This window comes from Cyanistes caeruleus, chromosome 5 (genome assembly GCF_971803275.1).
Source record: "Cyanistes caeruleus chromosome 5, bCyaCae1.hap1.1, whole genome shotgun sequence".
Taxonomy (NCBI): Eukaryota; Metazoa; Chordata; class Aves; order Passeriformes; family Paridae; genus Cyanistes; species Cyanistes caeruleus.
This window is the reverse complement of record NC_141705.1, coordinates 4,041,210-4,061,516: the sequence shown is the minus strand read 5'-3', so window position 1 is coordinate 4,061,516 and position 20,307 is coordinate 4,041,210. Positions and strand designations below refer to the sequence as shown.

At 37.5% G+C, this 20,307-nt stretch overlaps 1 protein-coding gene across 6 annotated transcripts in view; it reads right to left on the bottom strand.

Moving 5' to 3' along the window:
- Positions 1–20,307, bottom strand: part of CTNNA2 (catenin alpha 2) — a 460,565-nt gene that overhangs the window by 339,987 nt on the left and 100,271 nt on the right. For 4 of the 6 annotated variants that reach the window (XM_086891553.1, XM_086891554.1, XM_086891555.1 and 1 more), the window contains 3 exons: positions 11,257–11,423; positions 7,305–7,424; positions 4,928–5,194 (listed from right to left, as the gene is read on the bottom strand). In XM_086891553.1, coding sequence (XP_086747679.1) covers positions 4,928–5,194; positions 7,305–7,424; positions 11,257–11,423 — 554 coding nt within the window. Of the gene's footprint in view, positions 1–4,927; positions 5,195–7,304; positions 7,425–11,256; positions 11,424–14,587; positions 14,755–16,458; positions 16,503–20,307 lie in introns of all 6 variants that reach the window. The other 2 variants (XM_086891558.1, XM_086891557.1) reach the window with 2 other exon arrangements.

Here is a 20,307-nt window from a genome sequence, read left to right as displayed (position 1 = left end):
CCATACCCAGATACTTCGTCTTTTCAGTTTCTCTGTAATTTTTTCCCCTCATTACACACTTATTAGATCTTTCACTCCATTTAAGGTGCACTGCATTCTCTAGCCATGTAAAATATTCCTAAAGGAGCATGAATGTTTTCACAAAATATGTTATGATAGCCCATTTATTAATTATGAGCTGCATTTAACAGCCTGAAGGACAGTGACCAGTGTCACCAGACACTTTCTTTCTCATCAAATGTAGTCATCTCCCAAATAGTTGACTCGCTCTGTTCAAAAATTCATTAAAAATTGAGTTACTCTGCCTGTAATTTCTCAGTTCAAATGCTGCTCATGACAAAAAATAGTACAATTTCAGTACCCTGGGACCTACCCCAAATACATAAATACCTCAAGTACTAAAAATCATTTTAACCACCTCATTCAATTCTGAACCATACCAAATCATACAATCATGCCTGAGTTGGAAGGGACCCACAGGGATCAACCAGTCCAACTCCAGGCCCTTCCCAGGACAACACCAAGAGTCCCACCCTGTGCCTGAGAGCATTGTCCAAATGTTACTTGAACTCTGGCAGGTTAGGTGCTGTGACCACTTCCCCTTATATTCCTTTAAATTCCTTTATAAACCAGATTATTTTCACACTCAGAAATCAGAGAGTAAAGGGGTGACCCACAGGCTCAGCAGCTCAACGTGTAACAAGGACCAACACTGCTAGACCACCAGCTTTAGAGACAAAATACAGAGAAACAATCAAATATTAAAAAAAGATAAATGATAAAACATCAGCTAAAACAACATCAGCTATAGGTCTTGCCTGTTTGGATTAACATATATTAAAGCTAAGCACTATATATTTCTTTTAGCAAATAAAATATCATTTTATTGCATTGCTAGAGGCAGAATTTGCACACACGAACACAAAAGGCAGGGAGAAAAGTCAACTAAGCCATCTCATCAATTCTTTCTGGAGCAATACAGAAAACAACAGATATTTGCTTTTGGCATCAGTGGAGAAAAGGGGGTTTGGTCCCTTTTTGCTTTAGATATCTTCTCCCCTCTCTAAGTCAAAGGATTTATAAATTCAATTTAATTTTATTGCTGATAATTCAAGCCTTGCTTCAAACACAAGAATAATCCTTTCTATGGAGTTATGGTGCATGCATAGTAAACAGCTTCATATTTACAACACCATTACACCCACCCTCCCAGCACTGTACAAGAATGATAATCCTCATTTTTCATATCCCAATCTAAAGGAAATTATTTAGAATTGCTTAAAATGTAAAACACTTTAGGTTATCCAGCCTGAAACCCTTAGAATCTTCATTTCCAATGTGATTAGCACTTGTGAGGTGTTGTCAGCACATCCCACTGACACAGCTACCCTCCTTGGGACTCAGGAAATGTAACCCCAGCCCATATTCTGAGAGGAGGCACCTCCCACTCGCCAGAGATCCCAAGTGCCCAGTAAATCCTATTTTTGCTTGTCACTGCCCCCTCTCTATTCCCTCATGGAGAACATGTTCCCCAGCAGTCTGTGTGCGGCCCTTGCTGTGGTACAATCATGGAATCACAGGATTGTCTGGATTGGTAAAGCCCTCTCAGATCATCGAGTCCAACTCCAGCCAAGGCCACCAATAACCCCTGTCCCCAAGTGCCACATCCCCATGGCTTTTAAATTCCCCAGGGACTCCACCACTGCCCTGGGCAGCTGTACCAGGACCAGACACCCTTAGGGTGAGGAAATTTTCCCAAATATCCAATCTAAACCTCCCCTGGCCCAGCCTGAGCTGTTCCCTCTCCTCCTGTCCCTGTTCCCTGCGAGCAGAGCCCGACCCCCCGGCTGTCCCCTCCTGGCAGGGAGTTGTGCAGAGCCACAAGGGCCCCCTGAGCCTCCTTTTCTCCAGGCTGAGCTCCTTTCCCAGCTCCCTCAGCTACTCCAGATGCTCCAGCCCCTTCCCCAGCTCTGTTCCCTTCTCTGGACAAAATTATTTTTTTTTACTTTATTTCCAGATATAAATATATATTTTTATATCCACATATATTTTTACCCCTTTGCAGTTGCCAAACCCACACCAGTGTCGATGCCATATATCTCCACCTCAGCTTTCACCCAGCTCAAGTTTCCTGGTCCTTCTCATTGCATTTCTCCTCACTCAATAATTTCATTCTCTTTTTATCTACCTCCCCACCACTCTCCAGTTTGATGTGTAGGTCCTGTCTCTGCTACACACCAGGAGGGCTATGGGGAGGACACCAGATAAATCCATCCCAAAATTTAACATGTGCCAACACAGCAGTCCCTCAATAACCAGAACAGATGAGACCTTCCCAGATCAAACTTACCATTTCCTGAGTTAAAACAGAGCCTTTTCAGAGTTCACAGTAGAGTTCTTGAATAACTTATCCATGCAACTTCCATAAATTTGGCCAAACATCACGAGGGGGAAATAAACTGTGCATCCCCATTTGCATTAAGAGCTCAGAAATATTTCATGAGCACAAAATATATGCTGAATTTTAATAATAAATTACTAATAAAACCAGGAATACCTTTTTAAATGATCTGAGATTAAAACAGCAGCATGGAAATTGAAGGACAAAGCAACAAGGCATTCAACACATTCTTTTGTCATCAATCAACTTCAAATAGGACTTTAAAGGAAAAAATCTAACTAATAGATTTGTGAGCTCTCCTTATTTCTACATAAATTATCTCTGAGAAGCAATGAATTACAACTATCTTCAAAACTTTGCTGCTAATAACTCACAGGTGACTTTACACACCCCCCCCAACACATAGAGTGTGACAATTATCAAAAGACCTAGTTAAACACAATGGTTGTGCTTCAAATAGGTAGAATAATTATTTGTATTCCATGTGATGATATTTTGACTGAGAAAATGTTCAAATTATTCACACTGCAGTTATTTGAAGCACTAAGCCACAGAACACTGATTCCAAATTTTGAAATAATGAAGGCTGAGAAGTGTTTAAAATTATGGAAGAAACCCGCAAACTTATTTTAAATACAGAAGAATCATCTTGGCATATAATGCAGTGTTTAGTAAGCACTTCATACCAAACACAAACTGATTTCAATTAATATGACTGAGACTGTAAAATAAATATTCTGTAAAATTATTTCCATTAGAAAATACGACGTTCCTTTCCCTTGCTGAAGTAATATACTGCCAACATAAAAAGCAAGGTCTTTTTCTCTACCACCTTTTTACTCATTTCATAGTTTTACTAGTCTGGTAATACTGCTTGTAAAACATAAAGGTAAATTCACAATCATGCCACCATCACCAGCTATAAACTCTCACTTTCCCTGGAGGTTAGGGAATGTCATATTTGTTGCAAAATTAGGTGTGAATAAATCTCATCCAACAGCTAAGCAGTGAATGGATAATGCAATTGTTTCAGTCTCTGCATCCTTGTAAGTCAAAGTTTTCATTTAGTTTCCTAAAATGAGAAAGAGAGAATTCCCCAAGAAGGCTGTTTTGCTGTTTTTCCACATGTAATTATGAACAGAACACCCTACAATGGCTACACATCTCCCACACACATGCATGGCTCCTGCAGCATCACAGAAAGCAGAAAAGACTTTACCTGAGGAGAAAAAGGATGAATATTCTCATAGAGGCCAGGGGACAATATCTGGTGTCTCGCACAGTCTTCACTACATTTATTTTCACTAAGCACAACGACTCTCTTTGCATTGAACAGCAGCCTTTTTTCCAGAAGGCAGCAGCAGCATCATCAGTTTGGGACTGAGAAGTCACATGTTTTCTGTCCCTGTTTGTCAAACCTTTGCTGTCCATACCATGCAAAGTCCCACACAAAAGCCAGAGCAGAATCTGATCACACAGGGATATTATTCCCAGGATCTTACCAACCAGGCACCTGCGAGCTGAGAGGGCCCTGAAACCCTGAGGAATTCCTTAAATCTTAACCCTGCAATTGTGCAGGAAAAACCACGCAAGAGTAGATGGAGGAGACAAGCCCAGTCCAACACACTGTGAGATGAATCACCTGCACTACACCTCCACTTCCAGCCCTAAATGCAGCAGGACTGAGCAGGTCCTGATTCCCTGTGACAGCTGCTGGGATTGTAACCTTGTGTCTTAATCAAAGTGAAAAGGACACCATTCCCCAATAATAACTTCAACAAATCTTTGCCTTAAGTCAAAATGAAAGATGAAAATATTGCCAGAGACTGTCTGCAATAACCTTTTTCTTCACTGCCTGAAGAAGAATTCTCACATGTGAGACAGGGAGAAATCATTAGAGAGGACTGCTAATGAAATTAACAGCTAAACAATTAGCTGTCAGGAAAGTTGCTTAAGCAAAACTGTATCTATTGCTTGAAAGAGGCTGCAGCACTTTGCCTACAGCTGAACTGATTGCTATCAACTCTGTTTGAAAGATGCTTTTTCCATGCCTTTGATTAACATAATTCATGATTCAAGTTGAATGTTAATGTTTCCAGGACACTGAGCTCCATCACCACCTTCATTTTTTTGTCATGTCTTCCTGACTTGCTAGACAAACATGATTTTACCACTCAAGCAACCCCAGACCTTGGTCATATAACTAAACAGCTAGATTAATCAGACTTTTCATTTCCTAGAAGCATGTAGTGAGATTTGTCACTAGGGATAACAAGAACATATTTTTGTCACTTTCCCAGCCACTGCATATAAGCATAAATAACTTGTAATTCCAATCCATTAGCAGCAAACAACTATTCCTCACTAAAACCAACACAAATCGATGTCTTCCTTTTCCCTCAGCAGTCTGAGGAAACAGATGCAAATGAAAAGGGGAATTTGAGTCCTGTGCAAGAACAATTTAGTTAAAAGCCCTGTAGATCGTGTGGAGAAACACCTCATTTTCCACACGCTGCTGACACTCACATCAAACTCATTCAAGGCAGCGGCGAGCTCTCCTATGCCAGTGTGGCCCTTGTTCTCATCGGTGGGAGAGGTGGCCTGGGCAGCGTTGGAGATGCCAGCAATTGCTTCCTGCACTTGTTTGAAGACGTAGTCCCTGTTGGCCCTGGTGGCTGCGACGTCGGGGTGGCGGAGGAAGGCCTGCGAGGCCGTGTACAACATGGTGGCGTTCTTCTTCAGGGCCCCTCGGGCCGCGGCCATCTCGTCCCTGCAGTGAGGATCCTTCAGCTCCTGGGTGGAAACACACAGCTTTTAGAAAGGGAAACGAAAGGCTTTGTGTTAGAATGTATTGCCTCGAGCATCCGGGCACAAACGCCGTGCAGAGGTTTGGCAGGGCTGGAATCAATGGCAGAGCCCAGCACAAGTCTCTGAAACGATTTCCCTCCTGCCCAAGGAAGTCACTGTGCCACCACAGCTGTTACATCCTACCCACAATATCTTACCAAAGAGTCACTTCTCTTTTGCAAAAACCCATTAAAAAATGTACGTAAAGCATTCAAAATTACTCTCCCCAAACATCTGGATTCCTTCTGCTGATTCCATTACAGCAATGCAAGTGCAACACTCCCTGTTGCAGCAAGTTCCTTATTTTTCCAATTGCTACATCCATGTCCTTTACAAAATTATCACAAGGTAGAGTTTTAAAAAATCAAAATAATGAATATCATAGAATCAAACAATTAACTAGGTTAGAAAAGACCTTTAAGATCATCATGTCCCGTCTATGACCTAACCCCATATGGTTTTAGTTTTTAAAGACCTACTAAAAACGCTTATAAATATTTCTATTTTGCTTCCCTTTGTATTTCTCTCTATTCCTCATATCATTTTGAGTTTGTATATTTAGGATATCATGACAGATACATTTGTTTGACAAGAATCAGACACTGCACAACATGTTATCAGAATTACATATTATTATTATTATTTAACCCTTGATTTTTTTTTTCCAGTTATAAATTCAGTTATAACTTTCAGTTATAAATTTTCAGTATAAATCAAGTTATGTCCTTGAAACTTCATAAACACTAAGCCAGCCCTCATAATATTCATTAGGAATAAGAAAACATTATTACTTCTGCTTTAAAACTATGAACAAACCAGTCTGGAGAGCTGAATAGTTTATTTATGTCCACACATGGAATCTATTGCCAACATTGAAAAAAGGATCCAGATATTCTGGATTTAAAGGTTCTACCCATTGATTAATTTCAACCACATGGAGCTGACAGGTAACAGTCTTCAGAGAGATATTTTTGCCATATTCTTGTATCTTCAATGAGAACTTAAAAGATACAAACATTCGTTAACTTTCACATTTTTCTCTTTTTCCCATATTTAGAGCTCTATTTCCACTGGGGAAGTGTCTGAATGTACACTTTGAGAGAAGAGCACTCTCCATATAGTGCCTAGATTCCACATTTTTAATTTATTTGCCTTACTCAGATGGATTGTTTTTTTTATAGTCCTGCAAAGAGCAGAGAGATGGGCTTGATGATCCTTACAGGTGTCTTTCAACTTGAGATATTCAATGATACAATTTCAGTATAACCTCAAAAATGCTATTTTTCATAAAAAAGCTCCACAATCAAGATTAAGGAGTAAATTTCCATTACTGCAATTCAGAAAATAAATAGGTGGATGAATATGGAAAGCCAGCTTTCCAAATCCAGTGTGCAATGCAGTACAGAGATGGCACATCCTTGAATTACTGGTGGTATTCAAGTATAATTGAACTTGGAGAGACCTTATACAACTCTACAGTGTCTTAAAAAGAACAGGGTTCAGGGAAAAATTATCTTTATTGCAAAGTTGTACAATGACCTGCCTTGAATAAATGTTATCATGACTTTCTGGTCTCTTTTTCAGCTGCCTTAGAAATGAATAAATGGATAAATTAATAATTTATTTTTTTTAAAAAAAAAAAACCCTGAAAATTATTAATAATGGTTTTAAGCACAAAGTAGATTTCTGTTCCTCCTGAACTTGAATTATACTGAACTAGCAAAGAGCTCGTGCTTTACCAGCTGTCAGAGTGACCTGAAATCTGCATAGGTTAGAATTAAATGGGAATAATCATTGAATTAAAACTATCCTTAACCTCCTGAATCACTTCCCTCTTCACCCTTCAATCTGTTATTCATTGAAGCCTCTTGGAAGGTACTCTTAAAGAAACTACACTTCTGGAAAACTTCATCACATTCAAAAATAATCAGTGTGATTACATTATAGGCCATGACATAGCAATGAATAGTCCATTGTACATTTTAAACCAGACTTGGACATAAAACACAAGAACTTTAGAATGAAGATGGACTTCTCCAACCACTCCTGCACTCACCTGTTGTCGCCTTGCAGCGACATAGTTCAGTTTTACCATTTCCTTCCCAAATTCCTTAAAGCGATTGGCTAAATCTTGTTCATTTGTTGCATTTTTCACAGCTTCTAGTGCCTCCTCTACCTACAACACAATAAATCAGCTCTGTCAGCATTTTAATCCACTCTTTGACAAAGTCTGTGACTATTCCACCCAATACTCTGTCTTACATGGACCCAATTTAGGTTTCACATCCATCACTGTACAGAAGCTTTATGAGAGTCCCACGAACTTTAATTAGATTTTTAATAGAGCAGCTGTCACTCTGCATTACTGTCCATTTACAGTGCTTTGGGATCATGTAAAACTAATGTCAAAGATATCACTGTGTGAATTTCCCCACTCACACTTATCAGATGAAATATTTAATATCTGAGGGCTTTAAAACAAAATACACAAGTATGTTCTTAATGTGTGGTACAGGCTTTATGGGAAAACAAAGTTATCGCTTCTGGACAAGAAATATTTAAAAGGGAAATTCAAACTTACCATTAAGGTTTAAATTTAGCCTGATAAATCCTAAACAGTCTACCTTTGTGAAACAAATGATAGCTTCAACCCAGAATATTTGTATTATTCCATTTTTTTTCTCAGCTCTGAGCTTTCCTTCTTTAGTTATTTAACACTGAGAAAATAATCTACCCAGAAAATACACCTGCAGTTATTCAGTGATGCTGTAGCTAACAAAGATATAAAACCCAAGTTATACCAACAAGTTGATCCACCAAATATATTGTGAACCTTTTCCTTATGCAAAGCAAGAAAAAATATCTGCAGGGATAAAATGCTCTTTTCACGCAATAAGTAAAGGAAACATTACTGTGACTAGATGGGAATTCGAAGTTGCACTTCTCCCTCAAAAGATAAAAATGCAATTCCAAGCAAAAATATTGAGAACTGAAAAGATGCTACTGATCCTTCTTGCTAAAAGCTATTGTTCAGCTAAAAGCTGCAATTCATATGAACATGAAAAACAAATTTTCCCCTCAAAAGGCAAGGGCTTATTGGGATGGACAAGCTCCTGTTCATGGACAGAGGTTTGCAGCTCTCCAGACACTGCTGGGAATCAATAAATTCAGCAGTAGCCGGTGTGTAATAGTTTAGAAAGGCACAATTATATGCAGAACCTGTCTTTTTATTGCTTGAATTGCTCTGTGTTTTCCTACCACTAAGAAAGTGTATTTTCATTTTCAGCTTTTACCTACTTACTGCAGATTTACAAATTACAGGGCAGCAGAGTAGCAAACTCATACATTTCTGTTGGAAAATGCATAATTCAGAAACATAAATTCATAGCTGGTACCTTGGAAATTATAAACCAAGTTCTGCTGATTTACAAGCTACAAGCTTATTCAAAATCCAAGTTATTTCTTCTTTTACTCCTAAGGAGAACAGAGTTTCCAAAAAATGAACTGACTGCTTTACCATTAACACAAATTGCAAAATCATGATTGTATTAAATAATTTGCTCTTGCAGAACTTTTTGCAAAATATACACATTTTCCTGTTTTATCAAGAAACATTTACATTGAAATACCTGATCTTTATTATGTTTTTAATGCCAAGCACAGGCACAACAAACTGATACACATTTTTCTAAGTCCTGGTCTATATTAAATAGAATTCCTGAAAATTTTGTCAGAGATTCCACTCTGATAATCAGATTTCAAAGGATGATGATTGTACTCTACCATGTCAGTGAGGGCTCAAGAGCACAGATTCCAAAGTTAAGAAATCAATTATGAGAAATACTAGAAAGGACAGAAGCACAAGCTCCTTTTTAATGATATTTTATTATTACAATTTCTGTTTTACAAATTCACATTGGAGTGAGTTCTCCATCCTTGAGAAAACACTCAATTGATCTGTTCCTCTAATTAACTAGCCTGGAGTTAATTACAAGAGATCTATAACTCTCTCTGTGCATGACCACATATTATAATGGTATGTGGTTTTTTTTAATGTGTTACAAAAGCTTCTTCAATAACCACTATTTCTAATTTTAGGAGTGCAAAAGATAACCTGAAAGCAATGACCAAGAGTCCTTCCAGAAAGCACCTGCATATATTCCCTCTAAAACACTAATTAAAATGCACCATTTCCTCGGAAGCCTTTGACATGCTTTCAGAGAAAACTGATTACAGCACAATTCAGCATAAATCAGGCTTCATTACTCTGACATGCAGAATTATTTTAGTTCATTAATTTTATGGGCAACTTACACAAGTCTTTGAAGGTTACCTCTGAGTCAATAGAAGAGCTGTTCCTTCATCAATTTTGTATAGTATAACCACTTTTTCACCTAGTAATTAATTTGTCTAAAAGCAGTTGGTATTGTGAAATGGTAAAATAAGGATATTTACATGTTTAATCCTCAGAAATAAATTACCCTTTTTAACATGAAAAAAGTCACAATTAAGCTCCTTATGTTGATTTTTGCTGAAAACAACCACAGATCACTGACTTCTGAAACAGAACTTGCAATACCATTAGATAAATGCAGAGATTACAAACCACACTGCCCTTGCAAATCTGGGGTGCAAACTGTGCAAGTAAATACACCCACTTACAAATCAGCACTGGACATTTGTATTTTATATAACAGAGTATTCTGCTGCAAAAGAAATCTCAGATGGGACAACAGAATTTCTCATTGCCTATGAAAGAGCTTGAATCCAAATTTTCATCATAATGTTCAGAAAAAAACTTGTTGTTTATGATATTCAAGTGTTGGCCTTGCTAGGAAAGGACAGTTTGAATTACAGTTACATGGAGCATTAGGGAGAGGAAAAATTAAAAGCATATTGGAGAGAGACACTGCTTACACTGCACGTAACCAGAGCCATGTGCTGACAATTCTGAGAGCAGCATTTAATTCATTAAAGCAGAGCTCACTAGAACCTGTGCCGAAAAAACAGCCTCTTTCCTTATGAAAACTGTTTTCCAGCTATTCAGATTATCTGCACAGTTTGCAAGTTGAAGAGTTCTCACTGTTTTTCCAGAACATGAGGTTGTTGCACAGTTACACGGTCAAAAAGAAAAATAAAAAAAAAAATATAAAAAGAACAAGAAATATTTTTGAATAGTTGCTAAAAAGAAGCAACTCTCCATCTCCTCTGTTAAACTCACACATGCACTCTGCAGGCTTTAAATATTCTGTATAGGATTTTCTGCACAATTTTGTTTCATAGGTTTTTGATTGTTTGTTTCTGCAATAAGAATGTAACAGTGCTACAAATAGGGAGGGTGGAAAAATACATTTCCTAATTTCAACTGAAAATCTTTTTAATACTCCTGTATAAAAATGTGAATGGTGGTGGTCAAAAGTGAATATAAATCTGTCCAAACTATAATTAATTCATTATTTACTATTATATAATAATAATTTATATAATAAATTTATATCATATATGAATTATATATATAAATTATAATTTATATGATAAATCATTAATTCCTCTTTATTCTTTGATTAGACAGTTGTACTATTGTCTCTCTCCAAATAAAATATTCAATTTTTAGATATATTCAGAAGTCACAAAGAGGAAAAAAACAAAAAGTAGACAACTATAGTGTCTAAACTGTGCCAGAAGACAAAAATCCTGGGAAGGTAACTGGGATAAGATGCGAGGAGATCAAATGCTTCAGTTCAGGTCAGAGAGCTGTTTAACAGCAGCATAAGAAGATATGAAGATAGCTCACAAATTTTGCTTTAAGTGTTGAAATATTAATTTCTGCAGAATTATGAAAATGAATGAGACTAATGCAGAAATGTGTTAACCCCTACCTCTGATCAGCACTTGAAGAGAACAAAGTGGAGAGTAAGGAATGTGGACAGCTACCCTCCTAACCGATTTATCCCGTTCTCCCACGCACAAAGCACACAAACCCAGCAGAGAGGGTGAAAAACGCCTACGATTTTGAGGTGTGAGAGGAGCCTCATGACATCAGCCATGTCAGCCAGGATGAGCAGGCGGGTGACGGCCGAGAGCAGGGCGCGGGCAGCGCGCACCATGGTGCCCCTCTTCACCGAGGAGCAGGGGTCATCCGCGAACTCCGACGAGGCGATCCGCATCGTTTCTCCTGGGAGTGGAACACAAAGGGTCGCTCAGGTTAGCTTCCAGCCTTGTGGGTTTTCTTTTTATAGAAAGTATAATTAACTCACTAAAAGCTAAATTAAGTGCTGTTGGGAAAAAAAAATCATGGAACCACAAAACCCTTGGGCTGGAAGGGGACTTAAAGTCCATCCAGTTCCACCCCAGGGATATCTTCCATTGTCCCAGGGCAATCCAAGCCCTGTCTGGCCTGGCCTTGGATATTTCCAGGGATCCAGGGGCAGCCACAGCTTCTCTGGGCAATCTGTGCTAGGGCCCCACCACCCTCACAGGGAACAATTCCTGCCCAATATCCCATCCAACCCTGCACCCTTGGCAGTTTGAAGCCATTCCCCCTTGTCCTGTTACTCCTTGTCCAAAGACCCTTTCCACCTCTCCTGGAGTCCCTTTAGGCACTGGAAGGTCTCCCTGGAGTCTTCTCTTCTCCAGGCTGAATAACCCCACCTCTCCCAGGCTGTCTATGATTCACAGATTTTATATTACCTTTGCTGTCATTAAAAAAAATTCTGTTTGTCTCCAGGGCAGAATCACAAAAATAAAGTACTTCTAATATGAAATCAAAGCATATTTACATTGCTTTTATGACCATTACAACAACATTAAAAAAAAAATCTCAGATGGCAAAACTTCCCATAAGACAGTGTAAATAGTGGGGGAGAGATTTAAGATGGCCACGGTGATTAATTCCCATCAGAACTCTTTTCCTTATTATATTTACCATTGGGACTGTGTGTTCAAATTATAATTTGTAAGCAGTGTATCTTGGATGTTAAGATGATAATATACAATTTCAAAATACAATTCAAGTGGTTCATTTCTAAGACTACATACTCCTCTTAGCTTTCCATAAGGTTGGCAAAACTCTCCAGATTTCTTAGGAGACAATTAACAAACAATCATTGCTAGATAAAAAGAGGACAAACCAAATTTCTAAACATACTTAAATGCTATATTGCTCAGCATCAGAGAGCTGAAATTCAAGTTAAAAAAGAAAACAAGGTTTCTGGAGGAGGATCACAGTTTGCTGTCCCAACCTTCCCATGTATTTTACCTGTGTGTCAAAACACACTGAAACTAGGAGTAAGGAATTCTGACACCACAAAGATTTTTCTAACACATACTTTAATTCAAGCAGTTGTTTGAAAAATTTATCCACAAGTCTTGGCTGAGACTGTGTTAAAAACTGAGAATGAAACTTCTTTAATATTATTATTGTTGTTGTTATTATTAGTCAATGACTTAAATATTTCATGTAAAAGGAGATATTGAGAGCAACCACAGAACAGCTGAGAGCCCAGCAAGTAAGCAAGAGTTACATACGAGTTTCCTAACTGGGAATTTGATCCCAATGCAGGACTGTCTTCATCTAACCAGTGTAACATTGTTAAGGCATCATCTTCCCATCAATTATTTATTGAGGGAAACCAACAATCCCAGCTTTGTGTGGAGAGTTTGCTCCAAAATGCACTCTTGGAGCATACTGAGCTGATTGAACCCAAGAGGACACAAACAACCACAGGAAATCCCAGCAAGGCTTTCCCTTATTTAAGCTCTAAATTACATTCAGAAGAGATGGAAGTGATTCCAAGCATCCAGCAGCAAAACTCTTGTAAGTGAAAGTACTGAATTTTAGAGAAATCCAAGCTGAAATGGCAGCCAAAGCAAGCTTTGGATTTTGGAATCAGATGCCTGCAAATTGTTTAACTTCCATTTTGGTGCTGAAGAGATTTTATCGTTTTCTGCCAAATTAGCAGTGTGTAGCTTCAGATAAATATTTATATTGGACTATGAAAGAAAGAAAAAATATTTGATAATTGGCCAGTGGCACCAGGAAAGCAAGAAGGAAAATTATTTTCTTAGACTTGAATATCCAAGGCGATATCTCTAGCAACAAGATTTGAAAATCACACTCAAGGGCAGAGGAAAAATGCACTGAGGGTCAAAACAAAACAAAACACAAACAGAACTAAAAAACCATTAAAAGAGTATGGATTAGATATTTACCCTTAGAAAGCTCACATTAGATGAAATAAATCTCCCAAATAATTAAGCAAAAAATTATTAAATAGACACAATCAAATAAGCAACCCAAAAAATGTATGAGTATGAAAGTTCACAGCAGGTTGTTTAGAACTTGACAAGATTTAGTAGTTCATCATTTAGAATCTAATAACCAAAGAAACTAGCAGTTCTGGGAAGGAAGGCTTCTTTGTCTCAGTGCCAATTAACATATTTTAATCCTTTTACAGCAGTAGTATCAATCCACTCTTAAGCCAAAGGTAACAGTGGAGCTTCAGCTAGCCCAATTATTTCTTAGAGAAACCTTTTTATCTGTAAAAAGTCAACTCTACATTTAGTTACCCATTTCTTCCCAAATGCATTTCAAGTTGCTCTGTAATCTATATTAAATTACTTTCAGTGAAAATTGGGTCGATGCAAGAAACACAGACATCTGAAGTCATCAGGTCTGCTTCCTTGTCACTGCAGTCAGTCAAGTGATAATATAATTAATAATAATCTTAATATGATAATAGCTACACTCATAAATTTATCAAGCTTCCATCTTAGAAACAGCTCAGATGTTTAACCCCAATTAATCCTATGCGAAGTGGAAAACTCTCTCCAAAATTAACTCGAGAATCTGACAGGTTCTTTTTATTAGATATCTGTAGACAATTTAAATCCATTTCTTCTCAATGTCCCATTTGTCCTTCAGTTTCACCGTGTTCTTCTTCCACTCTTATCCCTGTTGCCTCTTTTTGGCTTTGTGCATTTTTGTGAGGAGTCCTGACAGGTTTAAGGAAGTATTTCTGTTCCTTCCAATTGCACAAAATATCCATTTCTATAATCATTACAGCAGCCCCATGAAACGATTCTGCTGTACAAATGATAAGAACTGCACGTTTCTAGGACCATTTGCAGCTATGAGAAATACTCACAGAATCCCAGAAAATCCTGGGTTGGAACTGCAGGGATCCCTGAGTCCAGCTCCTGGTCCTACACAGGACACCCCAACAATCCCACCATCTCCCCAGAGTTTAACAACTGCAAAAATCTATCAACACATGATTGCAAAAGCCATGAAAAAAAACTTCTGGAATTTCATGAGCAAACTTAAGGTAAAACCTCTACCTGTGAGAAAAGGATTGAACCAAGGCTTTCAATGGTTAATAGACAGAGGAAATGTCATTTTTTTTCCAAAGCCTTGAAGTGTTTCATTAAGAGACAGAAGATGGGCACAGAGCAGTAATCTAGAAACAGCTGTGATCAGTAGGGGATGCTGACAATACACCAAACACCTGTAAATAATTACCAGAACAATGACAAATTGATTGCATGCACCACTCCTGAGCAGTTCTCAAATGGAAGAAATTAATAAAGTTAGAGGCTAATGAATCCATTTCTTTCAGATTTTAACTTTTGTTCTACATGTCCTAGATTAAAAAGACAGAAAACTGATTCATGACATAATGGAACTATTTTAGAGTGCTCTTCTCATAATTAGAGCAAAAGCACTGTTATGAAGCTATCCTAAATTATAATAATATATAGACCCAAACTAAGCTGCAGATTCCATATAGAAGAGTGAGGATTACACTAAATGATGACATGATAGATTTGAACAGCCCATAATTGTTAATAAGGTATATTCAAATTATATAAGCAGGTTGTTAATCTTTGCATCATGGATGTTGTCTTGTTAAGAAACAAAGAAGATATGTAGTTTTATCCCCCTTGGATCTGTCTAGAAATTCAGCAAATAGAGTAGGATCACTCACTTTCCATCCCAGTATATATCTGAACAGTCAAATTTTAGGAATAATGACCTTAATCTGGGCTTGGATGGTTGGTTTCTCACTGTCTATACTCCTCCTACCTTATTAATCACATTGATTATTTACCACATCTCTTACAACATCGTATTTTGATTTCAGTACTTTAAAATCCAGTCTCCATAGCTGACCTTGTGCATTTCAGTATTAACATCCATTTGACATTATCAGACTGTGGGAAGTAATTTGTAGACCATTTTCATCCTGCATCCTTACTAAATACAAATATGCATTAAAAATTCTGTTCAGAATCCTAAAAGCTTCACACAAATAGCTGTTTAGTCTTCCCTTTCCTTAATACCTTTTTTCTAAATCTTTACTATTTTGCCCCCTAAACTCATCTCCTCTTCCACTTGCAGCTGGGACTTTGTTCTCCATCTCTGCGAGCATGGCTACTGCTTTCATCATTCTAAGGGATTTCAAGGCCAGAAAAGGCATCTCTGATCAAGCCCAATCTTTTCCCATCACATTTCAGCTCCTCGAGCTGTGTCTCTCTGGAACTGATTGTACAGACAATCCAGTTCACTTACATTCCACTCGCTTTACATTTGACATTTAGATAGAGTGATGGGAGATGAATCACTCTGCATTTTAAAGCACAATGGATATCCTTAAATCTAGTAGGTTTTTTAGATTCAATGTTCTCTTTTAGATCCAAGAACACACCACATCATTCACTTCATGGACCATTAAAATATGTAATTTTAATTAACCCAACTACTTCTTTCCTGAGGGACAAAAAATACCAAGAATACAGAACTTTTAAGATATTTAGCCAATATCTATGACAATGTAAGACAATTTATCCGTGAATGTTATGTTTTAGAAAGAACTTTTCTAATTAATAGTCAGATTAATAGTGCATTTGGAACATCACTGATACACTTAAGTACAATAAAACATAATTAAATTTCAATTCAAAATTAAATTGTTTGGGATGTGAGGATACATTAGCATTTCTAATCCCTCTTTGTCTGCAACTCAGTTACTCCATGGATTTACATCCTTCAGGGACACACTAAACTGATCTGCCTTCACTGAACTGGAGAGTTCAGTGAACATCAACATGAACATTTTAGATGCTCAGCACTGTGTTTGGGAACATGAAAACACATTGGACCTCTTGAGACATCAATAAATACAGAGGCAAATTTAAAAACTCGAGCTCACCTGAATTATAATGTGGCTTTATTTGTATCCTGGTGAAAGTCATGCTGCTCAACGACAATGTTTGACAGAAACATGGGCTCACAGAAAGGTTGGGGATGGAAGGGACCATAAAGCCCATTTTGTTCCACCCCCTGCCATGGCAGGGACACCTTCCACTGTCCCACGTTCCTCCAAGCCCCATCCAACCTGGCCTTGGACACTTCCAGGGATCCAGGGGCAGCCACAGCTTCTCTGGGCACCCTGTGCCAGGGCCTCCCCACCCTCACAGGGAACAATTTCTTCCCAACATCCCATCAACATCTACTCTAAGTTGAAAGCTCTTCTCCCTTGTCCTATCAGGAACCATCAATTTTTCCACAATTTCTATGTTTATACTAAAAAATTTGAAATCTCTTATTAAAATCAGTATTTTCTTCTTTATCCAAATGATGCAGAGTTGCATCAAGAAGCACATTCAAAATAAGTAGAATAGTTCATCACCTCAACAAGAAACTACAGTGGAAAATGTTAGGAAAAGTTGCTGTCTTTCTGGTGAACTGTGCATGGTACATTTATTAAAATCATTATTGTAAAAAAGGACTAACAAAGAAAAATCTGTAAGTCCTAGTGATTAATATCTTAAATTTGATCATTTAATGGGTTTCTGCATAAAAATGTATTAATTTAAATAGAACTGTCATTAATAAATTTAACATAACAGGTATAGAAGGGAACAACATTTGAAAAGCACACAAAATTCATAGAAAAGGAAGTACTCCAAGAAAACAGCTGTGGCATTCAACATTAAGCACACAGATCCATTCTGGATATTATTTTCATTCTGGGGCTTGAAAAGGCTCACAAATACTGTATAAGAAAGCAATTTCAAGGGTGGATTCTATCTGTGCCCAAGGCACCATGAACTAAGCTCAAAATCATAATTAGAATCAGTTCCATCACTGTCTATTATTGTATGAAAAAAAAATACCCAATGAAGAGTTTATTTGAAATAGATAGTTTTCGAGATAAGCTTCAGTTCAAAGGGTTGATATTTCCCAACAAGATGGGTTTTCATAAAAAAAAATTATCAAAAAATCCCAGTGATCTGTGAAAAAGAAGGAGCAGCAAGTTACTAATGTCACAACATGGGAAGCACTGTGAGGGGGGAAGGATTGGTGATGAGATTGATCAATCTGCTGGATTATCAACTCCCTATTTGTTTTGAGGGTCACTTTTGTGTTTCTGCTAATTTATGATTTTCCTTACATGTAGATCCTACCTGAATGCCTTGACAGATCAGTAAGAGAAGCAGGGAGCACTGTTTAATCTGGGGAACGTGGCTTTTTTACAAAAGTAAAAAAAAAAATCTTCCCACAATCCCAACTGGGATTAAGAGGACAGGCATGTTAATGTTGGATAATTGAGAGACTTGCAGCCAAGAGAGAAAAATATCAGGAAAAATTTAAATACAAAAATTTACAAAAATACTCCAGTATGACAGAGCATACAAAATGAGAAAAGTAGACATGGGAGAGCCATCAGCACAGGGAAAATCTATGATATAGATCTACAATAAGAAAAAGACGAAAAAGAAGACAACATAATATACGGAGAAAGCATCTGCAAGTCTACACAGAGAAAGAGATAGAAGGTACAAGAGAACATTTAAAAATTTATGTCATTTCTTCTATTAGTTCACATAATATGGACAATATTGTTTATGATTACCTATATTTGAGATCCAATGCAGTTATTTTTTTGCCATAAAACAACTTACCAAAAATTCTAAAATCATGCTCAAAGCATCAGCTTACATGAAAATTAAGTTTATCTTCCCAAAATTGGAAATAACATTTAAAAATTAATTTTCAAAAACTAAAAAAACTAGCAGTTTTTAATTGAATTTGACTTGGCAACATTTTAGTAACCTAAGAATTTATTGCCAGTTTCAATGGGAATTCATATACATGCCGTGACACTTATGTTAATATAAGAGCTCCTTTATATACTATACTCATTGCTTGAATGTGTAAAGAGTGCAAGAGCTTCTGTGCAGAGACATAATGAGAAAACTGAGCTTCATGGTGTGAATTCACATTCCAGTGCAGAGATCAAAACAGAAAATTAATCTGTAGCCCTCCATCAACACCCAGAAAGGCAGATTGCTGTTGTGCACAGGAAAAGGCTCATAAACAAGACACGATTATCATTAAATTTGTAATGAGAACAGAAAGGAATTACCATTAGTCTAAGCCTGTATAGGTAATAGAAAAAACTGTGATTGAGTGTTAGGACTGTCCTTTATAAATACCTGGGCATGGCAGAAGGGAGGCTGAGGAGAATCAAGGCTGGAAGTGGCTCTGAGCAACCTGGTCTAGTGAAAAGTGTTCCTGCCCATGGCAGAGCGTTGGAACTAGATGAGCTTTAAGGTCCCTTTCATCCCAAACCATTCCAAGATTCCATGATGTCCATCCTTTACTGGACACAGAGCGAAACTCAGTCACAAAGGATGAGGAAAACGCTGAGGTACTAAATTCCTTCTTTGCCTCCACCAGTAAGAGGAGCTGTCCTTCAGGTACCCAGTGCTCTGAGCTGAAGGGCAGAGATGGGAACACAATGAAGCCCCCAAAACTGGTTCTACTCCCATTGTTAATTCATTTATAGAATCCTTTTCTGTTGGTATTCTATGACAATAGCCAGGTTTCAGTTCTAGCTGGGCTTTGGACCTTGCCATTTTCTCCCTGCATGACCCCCAAACGTCCCTGCAGCTTTCCTGAGCTGCCTGTCCCTTGTCCCCTTTTCACAAAGGTCACAAAATCTCCTTTTTTGCCCAAGTTCCACCCAAATGCTTTGTTCAGACAGATCAGTGTTGAACAAATAAAACAAGGAGCAGTTTAAAAACATAAAGTCCACCACAAACAGGTGAAAGGATGTAGAGGTGATATATTTTCTGAAGAAAAAACACACGTATTTCATCACATACTGTAGAAATCACATAATATGAAGAGAGATTAAAAATGGACTTATCTACGCCTAAATTACCAAAAAATAAAAAAGGAAAAAGAAAAAGCAGGGGGAAAAAAAAGCCTAGATCTCAAAGTCAATTGGAACAATTACAGCTGAATGAAATTTGCAAACATCCAAAATCAAAATCAGTGGAGAGCCTACAATTCTTTTTTAGTAGATATAAAAATAAATCGAAATTCCATCAGCTATACAAAACAGGCTCCTTTTCCCTTGTTCATATATAAACAGCAGTTGGAATATCTCACAGATCTGAAGTCTAAAAAAATTTTTCTATGATAAAGGGATTAAAACAGAGAGAAGGAGATAGCTGGAGATCAGAATGCTATAATTTGACACTTCTCAGAGGAAATCAGTGCCTGTTATTTGATTATAACATTTTATATTCCCTTACTCTGTAAAGTATTACTGGCCTTTGTAGTATGTGAAAAATGTACTTCAGAAAAAGACATGTTCAAAATGGTAAATGGAAAGGCAATAAATTAAAGCCTTTTATATACTGACTAAGCATCTTTTAGGACTCAGATATTAGAAAGTATATTTCAAATTTTCATGCTGTCATGTTTAATACTTCTCTCATCGAACACCACTTTCTGAAACCATATCCAAAATTAAAGCCTAATCTGTATGGGAGAAAGAAGCTTTCATACAACTTTTGAAGTTGGATGACTGCCATGGAAAATGCAGTCAAAAATAAAGAACACAGAACAAAACGTACTGTAGGCAAATAGGAGGACTGAGCATGGGGGCAGGGAAGATCCCCAGATAAAGTTTAGTGCTCCAAGGACTGCTTTTATCTTCTTATTAAATGACACTGGGTAATCACAGAATCATGGAATGGTTTGG